This window comes from Atractosteus spatula, chromosome 6 (genome assembly GCF_055471065.1).
Source record: "Atractosteus spatula isolate fAtrSpa1 chromosome 6, fAtrSpa1.hap1, whole genome shotgun sequence".
In the NCBI taxonomy this organism is placed as follows: Eukaryota; Metazoa; Chordata; class Actinopteri; order Semionotiformes; family Lepisosteidae; genus Atractosteus; species Atractosteus spatula.
In genome coordinates, this window is record NC_142711.1 from 46,161,995 (window position 1) to 46,178,708 (window position 16,714).

The following is a 16,714-nucleotide window of genomic DNA, read 5'->3' on the forward strand; positions in this document are numbered from 1 at the left end:
ATCTTACCAGCATTCCTTCGAATATGACTCATAGGAGACAAGCTGCAGCAGGTTCTTTTTCAACACAGGGCAACAAAAAGATGATTATTAAAGACTTTCTAAGTGTTGTGAAGCCTCATAGGGATGTGGCCTATAGAGGTAAGAAGAAGCAGCACTGATGAAGTACTGTATAGCCCTGTTACTGAAAATTATTTTTTCCCAGATCTGATAAAAGCACCGCACCTTTTCGGTGATGTTTCACTAGCACTGATGAAGAACAGCCCTGTTACTGAATATTACTCTTCCCCAGCACCTAGAGCACTAAAAAAAGGGCAGTGTTGCTGTTGGGATATTTTTCAGAGTGACACTCTGGCTAGGTGGGTTATTTTCCCAGGTGTGGAATTTTCAGTGCCTCCTGCTTGCCACAGGACCAGGTTTACTTTAAATAAAAATATTATTTTTCCCTTTAAATCTTGGTGTTTCTGGGATCTGCCTAGAATTTATGCCAATATTGTGGGTTGTCCTACACGGCATTGAAAAATGTTTAATTCCAAGGTATGTCAAGGCCTTGTCACAACATCACTCACCTTTAATTTTTTAATCACTGGAGGTCTGCTCCATCTCAGAGGCAAGTTTGCATTTTTCTTGTAATACTCTGAAACCTCCTGAAACAGAAGATGGCCAGTATCTCTCACAAACACTCTCTTTTCAACACTCTTTATTCATTAGGGGAAAATGACCATATCGGTATATATATTTTAATTTTAACATGTACAATGATGTGAAAAAGAAAGTACCACCCCTTAAGATTTGTTGGTTTTACACGTTAAGATATATCTGACCTTCTCCCAGTCAACCCCAAGCATGCAAATAACATCTCCGAAAAGAACATATTGTGGAGAAACGGGGTTAGGTTTAGGTTTGCAAATCAGTGCCTGCATGAACCACAAGACATCTGGAACAAAGTCTTCTGGACAGATGAGACTGAAGTAGAGCTGTTTGGCCATATTGCATGTTTGGTGAAAACCAAATACTGCGTATCACCACAAGAACCTCATACTAGCCGTCAAGCATGGAGGTAGAAAGGTGATGATTTGGGCCTGTTTTGCAGCCGTAGGACTTGGACAACACCCAGTCATTGAGTCCACCATGAATTCCTCTCTATACCTGCACATTCTAGAGGAAAATGTGAGACCAAAAGAGCTCAAGTTGAGCCGAAAGTGGACCATGAAATGGTACAATGATCTAAAACACAACAATAAATCTACAACTAAATTTAAATTTAAATTTAACATGCAATTCTATCTAAAAAGAAAATAAAATGGGCACATGACAATGTAATTCAAAGGATAATCAATCACAGTTTCTTTTTTTTTTCTAAAGGTAACTGTACCTTTTTAGAAAACAAAAATTAAAATATTAAAATCATTCACTGAGAGATCAACAAAGTAGTAGACTGAAATGTGATGATATTTTGGTGTTTGCATAACCTATGCTGAAAAATGTAAAATCCCAAACAAGAAAAGAACAAAGCAGAAAAGAAGAAAGAGCTGGTTCCTTCTTTGTGTAGAGAAATAAAACCTAAATTATTAATTGTGCCACCTGTTACCAAGTTAATTGAAGACGCCTCTGGGAAAAACAATTAATTACTGTGAATTAACATATGCAAAAAGTGAAATAAAATTTAAAAAGTTTTCCTCGAATGAATATTGAATATGGATTGCATTTATAAGACATATTATTGTTCATGCATTTATCCTTCCTGTAATAATCATTAATACAGGAGGTTACTAAGCCTATATGGTGGCACCACGACAGTATCTATTCAATATTCAATCTGGGGTGAATTGAGCATACTAGTGAATGGCTTCACTACTGTACAGAACACGTACGCACTTATATAAGATACTATTTTTACTGAAGGTGCGCAGTAAGAAGTACGGCGAGTTTAGAAGGCAGCGACAGCATCTCAATGTGGGCTTCTTGTGATCTAGGGTTCTAGTGATCAGCACAGTGGCACTTGGCCATGCCGGAATCGCCAATGGAGGCAGATGTGCAGGAATGGGGACCTCAGGGGGAAGACGAGACACTATCGTCAGTGTCCAGGAGTCAAAGCTGGGACACCAATGAATCACATTCAACCAGCATATATTAATGCCACACACGTCCATATCATGGAGATGGCACTGAGGTATGCTTTCAGCATAGAAGGGGACTAGCTTCTTAAATAACTCCTCATAGGAACTAGAGAATGACACTAAAAGGGCATGAGTGGGCTGTAGTTTATATAATCCTGAAAGATAAGTCAGTGGAGACCACAGTGTACAACAAGTAAAAGAAGTCCTAATCATAGCAGGGGTCAATTTTCAATGAAACTGACAATTTACAATTCAACTCTCTATCTGCTTTACATCCTTTAATTCATATTTCAATTCCATGCACTTTAATTACAGTTTCAATGTCTGTCAAATGTCTAGTTTCAAATCTACCTATAAATATATATTGCATATTCAACTCCCCAGTTCCCCTGAATTTAACATATTTGAAATAAAAATGAGTTTTTCACTACTTTGATTCCTACTATATGGAACTTCTAGTACAATACAAATATAAAAAGCAAATTTTATAATTTCCTATTAGAAGATAAAGGAAGGACACATCATATAATTTTTTTATCAGGAGAAGTAATGAAAGTTTACATTAAAAGTACATTGAGCACATCTAAGAAATATAAATACCACAAAGTTTTACTCAGGCCTGTCAGATTTTTGTGGGTGGTCTGATGCAAGATCTTCAACACATCCAATCGCCTGATCATTATCTCTAAAATGTGTCTTTTCTCAGAATGATAAAAAGCACTGTGGACTACCTTCAAGCTGCCTTGTATTTGGTATAATAGTTTGTATAATTGAATACTCCACATCTGTGGGTATTACAAGGGTAATACAAAAACATTTACTGTATATTGATAAACAAACCCCAGGTGGAGCTTCACTGTGGTTCTTTCATGAAAAGAATCTTGATTTTTCCAGCAAATTAATCATTGATAAAATCAGATGAAAGGTCAGAAACAGTGCAGAGTAGTAGCTGGAATTCAGGACTAGAAAGGAAAGCTGCTCCACAGTTCAGGATGCAATAATCAGTTATCTGGTCTCAAATTCCTTTGAGACAATAATTGCATGAAGCCTACGACACACTGAGCTCACCAAACTCCCTTTGGCGTCATTTGAGATGTTTTGCCAAGCCTTTGATGCAGACATTTTGAGCTCTTGTCTATTCATGGATTGTTCGAACTGTTTTGACTTCTGACTTTTTTTGATATAATACGCATGCACAAATGGATGTCAATTTGGAAATTTGTTTTTCCAGGTAACATTTACGATTTTGTTCTTCTGTATTCACAGATACAAATGACTGTACTGTGCCCTGTAAGTCGCTTTGCATCAGACAAATAAATGAATTAATAATTATGGTCTCCTGTCTTATTATAAATTCTTTCTTATGTTGTAAACTGATGTTTACATGTTTTTCTAAATATGTTTTAGTGTAAATGTATTTTTAGACCACTCCTATGATTATTCATGTGGATTTTTTATGTTTTAAAAGGACTATCAATTCACCAATGCTGCTATCGTGAATGCAGGCAGATTTCTTAAAGTCTGTGTGCAAGCAAGTGGACTGTGTGCTGATCAAGAAAACAAAATGCAGGATCTCCTTAAGGCCTTGGTTGCTGCACCGCCTAAGCAAAACCTGCTGTTCAGGAAGCACCTGTTCTGGAAGTGCTGTTCTGAGGGCTGCAGTGTCCAATGGCACCAGACGAAAATTCAGTTTCTCATGGCAAAATTGCCATCAAGCAATACTATTTACAGGGTATGCCTTGGAATGAGATGTTTTCTTGATGACATTTGAGTGGACAACAGAGAAGGAAGATTGACTGTTGGCCACATTTCTAAGTGGACAAGTCCAGAAGGTTTATGATGATAACCTGAAACTCTCTCAAAGCAGTAACAACAAAAAACTGAAAGCCACCCACCTTGGGATAACCTTGGCTATAAAAGTAAATGGGTTTCACACCTGGCTTGACCTACAGTAGCTTAACCTGACTTAGCACCCTGACCCCAGTAGGTCAAACACATCCACCCAGATAAGGTAGTGCCATGTTAGATCACTGCCTATGGAGTCTTCCTTCCTATCTGAGGTGATGGATCTGTCGGAGAGGTCTGAAGGACTAGGATCGGGTGGTGTCTCTGGTGGACAAATATGCTACCATAGAAGCAATGGAGTGACAGAGTGTTAATTTGCCAGACAAATGGGAAAGTGGGAAAGTGGGAGTTCATTGAGATCTGACAGATTTCAATAGATGAAAATCGTGGAGCTTGGAAGGAAGGCATAGTTGCTCCTAAAACATATAAAATAATGTAAGAGTTGTTTTTAACATTTAGTCTGTGTGATTGCTAGTAACTAAGAGATCCTAGGATCTCATTTTGTCATTTCTTGAAAGAATCCAGGGTTTGACAAAGTTTCAGCTTTGACAACATGGTTAGATAATTTGTTCCAGGATAACAATACCTTTTGTGTACCTTGTTCCTCCTTTTTTTTCCCATTTTTAAAACACTTCCCGACAGTTTCCACTTGTGCCCTTCCCTGATTCACTGTTGATTTTGAAGAGCTCTATTAGATTGACTTCAAAGTCTTTAAGGATACTGAATGGCTGAATCGGGTCCTATTCAAAACTAGGAAGGTTTAGTTCTTTAAGGCTACCATTTTGAGCCCAGAAATGTATCTGGCTGCACTTCTTGAAACTCATTGCAGAAATGCCTTGAAAAAGTCCGAAAATGTCTTATCTGGAAAATGGCGACCAAAAATTTGTCCTTGGTAACTACCAGTCTTACGAGAGTTAAACACTTTATGGATTTTATAGATTTTATAGACTTTTTTGATTCTATCAGTCAGGAAATCCTACAGAAACAGCTGATTTTTATTTGCGGTTAATCAGAATCACTCTCATTGATGGCAGGTGTATGCTGCTTACCTTTGGACATGATTCTGAATGTGACTGGTTAACTCTGAACACAGCTACAGCCCCCATAATAAAAGGGTGTGCACATTTATGCAACCAGGGTGTTGTAGGTTTTTTTATTTAAATATTTTTTCCTAATAATTATCTATTTGTTTTTTTCTTGAATTTTGTTGGTTGGAAGGTCACATTAAAGATGGAAAAATGTCTGACATGATTTATCTTGTTTTCTGGCTTTACATCACAAAAACCTGCAATTTCAATAAGGGTGTATAGACTTTTTATATCCACTGTATCCCACATGACCCATTTTACTAGCCATTAATGAACTGATATAATCAGAAAAGTCTATGTTTTCAACTTATCTTAAGACTGGATGTTGCCAAGGTCAAATGTTTACTAAAACCCAAGATAATGAATGATTGTAAAAAGATCTGACCACTTTGTTGTTTCTGGAAGACATTTCTTTCATTTCAGATTTCATTTCATGCTTCTTGGAATTCCTTAAAAAGTGACTGTGTCAAAACAACTTGAAATAGCATACCCAAAGTTTTGAAACCATAAAACATAGCAGGTTAAATCAAAATATTGCACAATTATATGTTATTTTTTTAACATGGCACAAAATACAATCCTAGCATTATAAGTGATCTACTGTTCTGACCTCCTCAGCAGGGAACACGTGTTGCTTCATGAACTCCTTCACTTGGCTGAGAACCACCCTCCCTCTCTGGGATTGCCGGAATAGCTCTTTATCATTGGAAAGTGGCTTGGATGGGATTGTTCCTCTAAAAGAGAAAATATTTTATAATGTAACTGGATAATATAATTGATACCAATAGCGACCCTGTACGAAAAACAATCTAAAATGACACAAAGGCATAACTTTTTATAAAACACAAAACACAATGTGATTTTCCACCACTGGTCTACACTTTAGTGTCATCAGTGTAAACCAGTAACATTAGTGTCATGCTAAGCATGCATGAAATCAACGGCAATGTCATTTAAAATTATTAATTATGTTTAGAGGGTGTTATAGAATCGTAAAGTTTTTGTTTTTGGTTTACATTACAACACTGATCTAAGTAGCAAATTAAAAGTAAGTCATTTATGTTTTCCTTCTCATGGTTTTTAAAGAACACATTTAGTGTGTTCTCCAAACACTTTCTCATAATCTGCCTGTCTGCTGAGCAGTTAGCAGACCTCTGTGAGTGAGCAGATCGGCTCCTGGCCAAATGCAGATCCACTTGTCATAGTCCACAGAGGAGCAAATGATAATGGGAAAGGAAGGCAACCAACTCTGCCAATCAAATTTAAGGATTCAGCTTGTAAATGTCTGAAGTGGTCTTCATAGGAATACTGCTGGTACACCATCCCAGCCAAGGAAAGGAACATGAAACATGGAGGCTGAATATATGGTTAAAAGATCAGTATGGAGTAGGTGGTTTACAGTAGGTGTTTGACAATCCTTCTGGAACAAATGGGTCAAAGTCGGACGGAGGCACAAATGAACCAGAGCATCATCACCAATGATGGGTAAGCATATGTGTTTAGTAGCCATAACCCATGTAATTGGAGTGCAATAAGCTCCCATACAGGCCAATTCTAGTGAAATCAGAGAAGCCCTACACACCACTAAGACCAAACTTCACACAACAGACACATCGATTCGCAACAGCTTATTCTGTACCTCAATGCTTGAAGGATTATTATTATTATAATTCCTTACACTTATATGGTAAGGAGATTCCCCTAAACCACCACCAGCCCCCATCTGGATAATGATGATGCGACAGCAGCCATAGTGTGCCACACATCAGCTATCAGGGGAGGAGAACAGAGTGATGAAGCCAGTTCATAGATGGGGTTTATTAGGAGGCCATGGCTGGTAAAGGCAAAGGAAAATTTGGCCAGGACACCAGGGTAACACCCCTACTCTTTTCAAGAAACGCCCTAGGACTTTTAATGACCAGAGACTCAGGACCTCAGTCTCATCTAAAGGACAACGCCTTTTATTTACAGTACAGTGTCCCCGTCACTATACTGGGGCATTAGGACCCACACAGACCACAGGGTGATCGCCCCCTACTGGCCCCACTAACACCACTTCCAGGAGTAACCTTAGTTTTTCCCAGGAGGTCTCCCATCCAGGTAGTGACCAGGCTCACTCCTTCTGAGCTTCAGTGGGCTGTGAGTTGCAGGGTGATATTGCTGTTGGTTAATTAAGAATAAAATACAAGAAACTCAAGGTTGCTGTACTAAAAGATATTTATAACATTAAAAGGATAACTCAAACATGCAATAAGGAAATGGGAGAAATTAAAATAAAGTACATAAAAGTTGAGGATTTATAGGTGTTAACAGGTGTTAACTGAAAAATGGAAATTCCAAGTACTTAACATACTGTAGATTCAGTATACAGTATGTGATAGACCACGTAATAAGGACATAAGAGCATGCACTCAATTGTTTAATGACTTCAAAAAGAGATGTAGCAAAGGTGATTTAAATTTTAAACTTTGTTGCAAAAACAGTTTGCAAATATACCATCTAAGGAGGATGCATTTGTTGACATCTTTTTTGAAACACCAGGATATAACTAAGGGAACAGCCACCGCTGGATAATTATGACCAGAATATGTCATACTATAAATGTATACTATAAATCTCCAAAACCGAAGTCTAAAATTACTGTTTATAAATTTTAGAAAAAAAGGCTATAAAGAAATGAGGTTTAGCTTATAAGTGGTTAACTGGGTACACTGTGAACATCTCTAAAACGATTGAGGCTGAGTCTTGGATAGTACAGTTTAATGGTTTAATAGAGAATTAAAAAAAAAAAACTCAGACAGGCACACCACTGACTGCATAAAAATACCTGAAACATTTCTGCCTCTTCTATGCTAATACTATTTAATTCAGAATTTTGTTGGTATGCTGCCTAAGGCATGTTTCTATCGTCTTCTTAAGTGAAATACATTTCTTGTTCTTGTTTGTTTCAGTTTCATCATTATTATACCAGATGTATTTCCTTTCTTCCTTTACTATTATTTTGATATTGTAAAGTTAAAAGAACCTTTTTATTATAAATCTTATCCTCCCTTGAAACATCTCTTGGACGTTTATTGCATCATCTCTCTTGGACTTGCCAATGTCATTTTTTGTCATGCTTACATATCATCATATTCCTTTGGTATATATATAATATAATATTTTTCAAACATGCAGTTAAAGTTATGATCTGACACATGAGACACTGCATCCATTCTAAGTCTCCTGTATTCATTAAAATATACTGTAGCGCAGATGGAACGTATACAGCCTTCTATAAAGTAGAAGCCTTCTATGAAGCCTTCTATGAAGTAGTGCTCAAATATTGGCTATTACTTCCATTTTTAGACCAGATCTTTGGTTAAAACAGTTGTTTGAACCATGAAATTAACACCCAGCTGATTATAGAATATCAAAAGTCTTCTCACGGTTCTAAGCATTTTCAGCTGAAAACATAATGGAAAGAACAGGAGAAAGAGACTCATTTTTGACATTCACTTTAATAATAATAATTATGTCAGTACACTCACTACACATCGGCTATAAGTGGGGAAGAGAACAGATTATGAAGCCAGTTCATAGATGGGAATTATTAAGAAGCCATTATTATTAAGAGGCCAATGGGACGCCGGGGTAACACACCAATTCTGATTGAGAAACAACCTGGTATTTTTAATGACCACAGAGAGTGAGGAGCTTGGTTTTACATCTTATCCAAAGGACGGCGCCTTACAGTATAGTGTCCCCATCACTATTCCGGGTCATTAGGACCCACACAGACCGTAGGGTGACTGGTCCCACTAACCCCTCTTCCAGCAGCAGCCTTAGCTTTCCCAGGAGGTCTCCCATCCAGGTACTGACCAGGCTCACACCTGCTGAGCTACCGTGGGTTGTGCAGGGTGATATGGCTGCTGGCATGTTGAATAAGGCTCCAAGACATCATGCTACAGATTGCACTAAAGATCTTAGATTTTAGTATTGCAACTGAAACTCCGATTGGAAGGAAATTAACACTCTGACTACAGCTTAAAAATACTTAAAACCAGTTCTAATTAACAGCTTAGCTTTACCTTTACCTTTTAGCAATCTGGAGTCCAGCTTCTGCCAAAGGTGCAACACTCTCACCAAACTTGTAGGCATCAGGGGCACTGGCATTTCCAAGGAGGTGCCGTGCATAGATTCCCTTTAGTTCAAAAACAAAATGCAAACTGATTAATGAAAAATCAATTAACCAATTAACACCAGATAAACAACAAATAACCGAGGCCTTATTCAGATTTTTAAGGTTATGCTATACTTTGTATGTATAAGACTTCTGAATTAAAAAAGTGACAAGGCATCATGACTGAATGGCACAGAATAAATTAAAAATATAATACTGGTGAATAAATGTTCTATTAAAATCAGGGTTTTTCTTTATGGGACACATGAAGCAATCTTTATTACCTTCCTACATTTACTACTACAGCAGGTGCAGTCTGAATGCCTGTATAATGCCCATAAAAAGTACAGCAAGCTCACTGTGTGTCCAGCAAAAAATTGACATTTTGTCATATTTTTATATGAAAACATTTTTAACCCAAGTGAGTTTTGTGCTGCTTTTGCTTCTCTCTGAAAAAGCTTTGGTTTTAACAATTATTTAATTTTACAACATAAAGCCAAAAGACTACAAGAAAGCAATGTTAAACACAATAATTGTTAAAGCTTATAGCCCCAAAGAAAAACACCTCAGAACCTGAAAGAAACAGAAAATTAAAGACAAGTGTGAAAAATAAAAAAAAATACATACATGTTAACTATGTTCTGTTTTGAAACTGAATAGAGTCTATTACACATTGCACTGCAAGTTTGCAGTTATCCTAAGAATTCAAGGACAGTCAACTTCACTAATATAAAATTAAAGACCTCTTAGAGGTCAGTTCCTTGCTTCTTTATTTTTCTTGTTTTCTTGACCATGAAATATTCAAAAAAAGTTTTTTTTGATTATTTTTTTTTAGTTTGCTGTTTAATTTAGCAGTCTAAGAGGAATTTAACATATTTAACTTTTGAAAGGTATACTTTTATAAAGTGCCTTTAAAAGCAATCACCACAAGTATTTTCAGTTTATAAAAGTGTTCTACTGAAACTCCGTAGAAGTTTCAGTAGAACACTTTTACTATACACTTCTACTAATATAATTTGTAGCACAATTATTCCAAGTTAAAATTACTATGCACATCAAAATGAATTTTCTTCAATTTAATATACAGAATCAAATATTTAATATAAAACTAAATATCTGTGCTACGGTACATCAACAAGATGTTTTCTTGTCTTCTATCCTGGTCTTCCTAGGATACAATAAGCCTCTGTACGATATATGCATATTAAAGCGGTACTACCCCATTTAACCTCAGATAGAATAAGAAAAATCAGATGCAAATATAATTTGCCTCTTACTTTATACTTTCACTAGATGATTCAGGACATCATGTAAATATTTTCTGACTACATAAAAAATAATGAATGTATCTTAATGATAGATACTTTTTTGGAACCAAACTTTCTATGAAGACAGGCACTTATTTTAGAACTATTCATCATCTGCGTTGTTACCGTTACAGTGTAAATATACTGGGAAGCAGAAAATTGAAAATTTCTCCACATTTATAAAGAAATGAAAGCACAATAATTGATTTAACAACTGTGTTTGCTTTAGAAAAGAAGGCAAAACTGTCTGTTCTAAAACTCACGTACAGTATAGCAGCATCAATTAACATGCATTTAATAAAAGTAAGTTTAAAAAAAATGTCACACTTGGAGCAGCATTAAAATCTGATAAACACATATTTTCACTATTTTTCTTTAAAAATATAGCAAATATAATTGTATGGGGTGCATTTGTCTATTTAATAAAATGGGTGCAAGATATATTTCAAGACATTTAGGCACATATTTCCTGTTTTTATTAATTCTTATGTTAATAACAAAATGTTCCCATAAGAAAAATGCATCCATTGTTCTTCCTTAAGTTATAACTTACTATAACTCATTCTTAACATAGAGGCAGTTCATACATGATAGGTCATAATTGAATGATAAACTACCATGTGGTTTAAGGTAAAAATTCATAAATTAAAATACAGCTAGGATAATAATAATATTGTTATATAGGATAATATATAGGATAATGATAATAATAATAATAATAATAACAGTTAGAGTAATATTAATAATATAATATTGAAATATTATAATATTGAAATCATCCTGGTAAATCTCAGCAGTTTTCTAGTGATAAAGAATATCTTTGTATAAATTATTCAGCATCTATATAGTTTAAATCCTTCAAAACATAGCCCTGGTGTGTTCACTAATGACACAGGAAATAAAAAAATGGCAAAGATATTAATTTTTTAATTAAATTTAGTAAAACACTACCTGAGCTATTCCAGACATTTTAAAAAAAGAAAGGGCTTGGAAAAAATTCCATTCGGGTAGTGAGAGAGGAATGCATCGGCACCGACAGTACACAGAGATCAGCTCATCAGGGGTGGGAATTCCTGCAGATAAAGAGAGATTAGAAATGCAAGATGAAAAACTAAGACTGTCTGAATGAATCACAAATTATTTTGATTGACAGATTATTTGTACAAAGTGATACTGTAAATCGAGGGAATTCCAGGAAAGTGTTTTCAAATGTTAGGCATTTGTTTTTTGGCCACAGTACAATTTATACACAGGCAGAATATTTGAAACAGGTAATATACAATTTAAAGTTACAGTGAGGAGCACTGTCAGCAAACAAACTAGCTGCAAATGAGCAAGTAAAGGTTCATTCCACACAGGAAAGTAGAAAGAAGAAGCACATATCTGATGTAGTGCCTTCTTCAGGTGACACATTTAAAGTGAAAAAAATCACTTTAATATTACCACATTTAATTAATTTTTTGCCTCAGTCAAAACAGTAAGGCTATTTCTAGAATTCTTGAGATCGATAACCTATTATTATTATTTTACAATTCTCTGATTATTCCTTTAATTCTCCATATGTTTCTTGTTAAATCATTTTTTTCAATTCATTAAAGTGTAGAAATAAATGTAGAGGTTACTAATATGTTTGAACTAATGTTTTGGCAGTGAGTATTTTATGTCTGTTGATTATCCTTCGAGCTTGGTCGTGTGCTTGGAAAAATGTTGTTAAAAAAACGCAACTGCTTATGTCCCATGGGTAGTTTTCCACATTTCGTCCATTTTTATAGTATCCTGAAAAGATATACTTGTCACACAATTCATCATACCTTCCACCTGTCTTATGTCTCCTGTTGTGTGGATGATCCTGAGTTCACTGGGCCAGGAGTAAGGCATTAGGAAATAGGCCAAATCTACAGCAGGATGCCCAGTTGTGGAAAGCTCCCAGTCTAGCACAGCCAAAACTCTGGCCTGGAAAAAACAGTTGGGATTTCTGACTCACTGTTAAGCTCCGTGCCCTGGAATCATGCCACCACAGAATCATAATATCCATTAAGTTCTTTTTTATATATAGTGTGGACATCTTTATAAGGCAATATAATACTTTGTCACTGATTTTGTTTTCAGAACTGATTACATCTGGCAGACTATAAGCATATCAGACTATGCTTGAAGAGAAGTGTTTGTTTCCACTAATTCATTTCTTGGATGTATTATTTATTTAGGGGAGGCAGGGTGGCGCAGTGGTTAGCATTGTTGCTTCATAGTGCTGAGGCCCTGGGCTCAGTTCCTAGGATGCTATCTATGTGCAGTTTGTATGTTCTCCCCACATTACTGTGGGTTTCCTCCTACAGTCCAAAGACATACTGGTAGGTTAACTGGCACTGGGTTGAGTGTGTATCTGTGTGTGCCTTGTGATAGACAGCCATGCCATCCAGGGTGCATCCTGTCTTGCACCCATTGCTTGATGGGATAGGCTTCTGCTCCCCTGTGACCCTGTAGTGGATAAACTGGTTAGAAAATGGATGGAATAGTTATTTATAGTATTTCAATAAAGGGGTGTGATCCAATTGGGAAGAAATTATGCCAGTTGCATGTAACGTTTAAGTGGTGCTCCCATTGTAGAAATGTGGGTTTTTCTGAAAATATGTTACCTGAATTTCATTTTTATCGTTTTCAAATTCAAGACCTCTTTAACAATCCCGTGTTTAAAGGGCAGGCAGGAATAATTAGAGCCATTCAGGTTCTACCTCAGTGGGATGGAATATCAAATTGTCCAGGCGAAAATCCCCATGCACCAAAGTCACTTCATTGTCATTGGAGGGCAGGTTGTTCATCAGCCAATCGGACAATGCATCCATGGCTGGTATGTCAGTGTGGGCAGCAGCTCTGTACTGTTTTGTCCAAGTTAAAACCTAAAAATAAATTAAAATATTGCTTATATAACTGTCTGTTGTGATCTGTGTCACAGAAATCTTTTCAGCCTTGCTTCTTCATCACTACCATCATTTTACTCATTATCTTCAAATGGCATTTTTCAGTTTGATTTCTTATTTTCATACAAATCATAAAAGCATTAGTCAGAGAATTATGTTCTCAGGTGAACTGAAATTCAAAGAAAGAAAGCTAAAAATTTGATAGGTAAAGAAATCTATTGTCTGACCACAGCCTGGAATGTTACTTGACTAATTTTCTAATCTGTATGTGAGTCATCCCACAAATGTTGTAGGTCAATATAGCCACTTCTAAAGCCACTTAATAATCGTTCCACTGAAGTACCTTAATCATCTCAATTAGTCATTTAAAATACTCAAATATCCATGCATAAGTGGCAATAGCCAAAAACAGTGCAAAGCTAGCAATTGTGACCCTTTTAAATGATGGTTTGTATTTAGAACCTACACAAATCTGCTTTAGAATCTACTCCAAACTGATAAACCTAAATATGTTGGCAGTATGAACATCAATTAGATATTTAAAGAAAATTACAAGAAGGATTCAACCCCTTTTGTTGAGGCAACCCTAAAAAGGGTTCCCTGCAAAAGAATACTGTAGTGTGTATGGGCACAAAATTAGTATAAGGGTCTATGTCTTTGCATCCACCTCTGCATTCTCCAACAGATAGATTGTGAATTTTTAGCAACAATTCACATAATAATAAGACAATTAACCATGAAGACCACTCAAAAAAAACAAGGAAGCACAGATCAGCAGGTTGCTGTGCAGAGCGATGAAGAAGGTGACTGACAAGAAAGATGCCATTTCTGAAACAGACTCATATTAAATCTCACACAAGATAGACTATAAACATAAGGCTTAATCTTTTAGGGTCAGATAAGATATAAAATTAACCTTTTGGTCTAAATATAAAGTATTACAGTATGTCTGCTTGAAGTCTAGCAGCACATCATAATAATGTTGTAGGGATGATTCACATCAGGAGGGAATAGGAAGAGTATCAGGACTGAGATACAAAATGTATGTAAAGGTGTATCCTAGAGAAAATCTGCTTGAGTTATCTAAGAATCTAAAATTGGGTTGAAAATTCACATTTCAGCCAGTCATGAATCCAAAGCATACTTAAGTGCTTTGACAAGACGAAAGTGAATATCCTTGAGTGTTCCACTCAATATCCTGACTTAAGTACTGTATAATATAAAATATACAGAGAACCTTGATGATTGCGGTACATCAACTATTCACAAAGAATATGTCAGAACTGTGGACATTTTGCCAAGACGAATAGCCCAATTTTACCATCCCACTATGGAGAGCTGGTAGAGACACTAAGAAAAGACAGTTTGCAAGGAGCATGTAGATGTCACAGTTCAGTAAAAGAAAGCGTGCACTGTGATAGATTTGGCTGTTAAAATGTTATTATTCTCAGTTATTTTAATCATTATTTGAAACCAATCCAGTCACGATTTTGACATCCACTGCGTTTACACATTTCACAATGCCCCGTGCCACCAAATGCAGATTAACTGTATGTGCTAGAAGAAATGTAATATGAAGTTTACCAGTATATAAGTCTTCTTGTGAAACAAACAAAATGTTCAACAGCACCCATTTACATTTGTGGACTCGTCAATAATTACAGATACACTATCAGATGTTTTGATATATTATAAAGACTATAAAGATTTTTCAGTTGGCTGGATAAAAGAATACAATAAATAGTACTTTATTCTTATCAGTTAATCAGTTACTCAAACCCAGCACAACCCACACCCTGGAGTGTGCTATTCCATATATGACTACAATAAGTCTTTTAATCTTTTGAAACATATTCTGTTGCCATGTGAGAAAATAAGGAAGAAAAAGAACACACAGGAATTATGGAGGTATTGTCCTGTAAAACAAAATCTCTGCTACTGTCATATGAGATCCTATCATATTTCTTCATTTTGGCAATGTTGTGTATAATTTTGCATGCACTTCAGACATTTTGGAATTCTGTGCTTCTTTAAAAGGATAACATCATGTTTTGGGTCCTTTCCCAGAATGACCAAAAAGCAGCCCATTATCTCTAACCATTGTATAAAAGAAACTTATAAAAAGCATGTTTCAGTTTCCAACATGAAAACTAAAGCAGAAACTAAAAAGTATACAGTATAACATATTATGATGCCATGAAGGCCAAGATTATCACAATGCACACAAAATAGTCCTGACACAGAGATACACTCTGAAACAGACTGGAAGTTTAAATGGTGTTTATTTATTAAATCAACCAAAAATAACATAAACCTAGCTCTTTGTGGAGCTCCTAACTTAATGTTTTTCTAGATAAATACCAGGCATTTACCCTCCCTTCTTACTGGTGTGTTTAACTGTGTTCCTTTAAACATCCAAATAAACATAATTATTAAATTAAAAACAGACTTTTCACATTCACAGTCCGTTGGCCTTAACACTGTTTGTTGGACAATTCAGTTTCTTCCTGCAGTCCGTGGTTTTTGGTTTTCCAAATATTCTGTTTCCTCCTCTGGACCTTGGTCTGCCAGTTTCTAAAGCAATCCCATTACCTTCTCAGCTCCACAGCCTTTGTTCACTCTGCACTTCTCCCATAAAGCGCAACCTCTCTACTACTGGCTCAGTAGCTGATTTATATAGATTAGAATAGGTCATGCAGCTGCTCCCTGTTTCTGCAATTGCCAGCAGATGCCATTTTGTGTGCTGGGCTTCTCTCTTGGCCTCTTGGTACAGGCACTGGTACTGTAAAGTGGATGATGCTTCAGGGAAAGTACTGCCCTTGAAGGATTATGCTCCTCGCAGTATCACAATATATATGTTGTATATATACAATAGAAAGCATAGGTATTGGGTAAAGTGAATTTTGTCATTTTTGCTGTCTTATGATGACATTCATATTTCAGATCACAACAAATAATATTGTTCTAATGCAGCTAAACATATATACAAAATGATATCCAACAACAAAAGGTGAATTTTTTTACATTTGATTCATATTAATTTTTAATATAAAATATACATTTCATTCAGCAAAAATGACAAATTACAGAATTTCAGTTCACTGTCAAAATACATACTCTTTTTGCTGTGTATTGAACTATTGCACTATTGTAGCTTCTTTTCCTTGGAAAAAAACAATTCCAGAAACTGATCTCCCAACTGAGTGTACTGGAAATATAGTTCTAAATAAAAGAAAAATATTCCAAGCAGAACAGCCAAGGTTTTATTAGTCACACA

The 16,714-nt window shown here is 35.9% G+C and overlaps 1 protein-coding gene across 2 annotated transcripts in view; it reads right to left on the reverse strand.

Moving 5' to 3' along the window:
• Window positions 1-16,714, reverse strand: part of acad11 (acyl-CoA dehydrogenase family, member 11) — a 90,125-nt gene that overhangs the window by 63,096 nt on the left and 10,315 nt on the right. For both annotated transcript variants that reach the window (XM_088919015.1, XM_088919016.1), the window contains 6 exons: window positions 13,252-13,416; window positions 12,331-12,472; window positions 11,471-11,592; window positions 9,127-9,233; window positions 5,661-5,784; window positions 567-644 (listed from right to left, as the gene is read on the reverse strand). In XM_088919015.1, coding sequence (XP_088775141.1) covers window positions 567-644; window positions 5,661-5,784; window positions 9,127-9,233; window positions 11,471-11,592; window positions 12,331-12,472; window positions 13,252-13,416 — 738 coding nt within the window. The remainder of the gene's footprint in view (window positions 1-566; window positions 645-5,660; window positions 5,785-9,126; window positions 9,234-11,470; window positions 11,593-12,330; window positions 12,473-13,251; window positions 13,417-16,714) is intronic.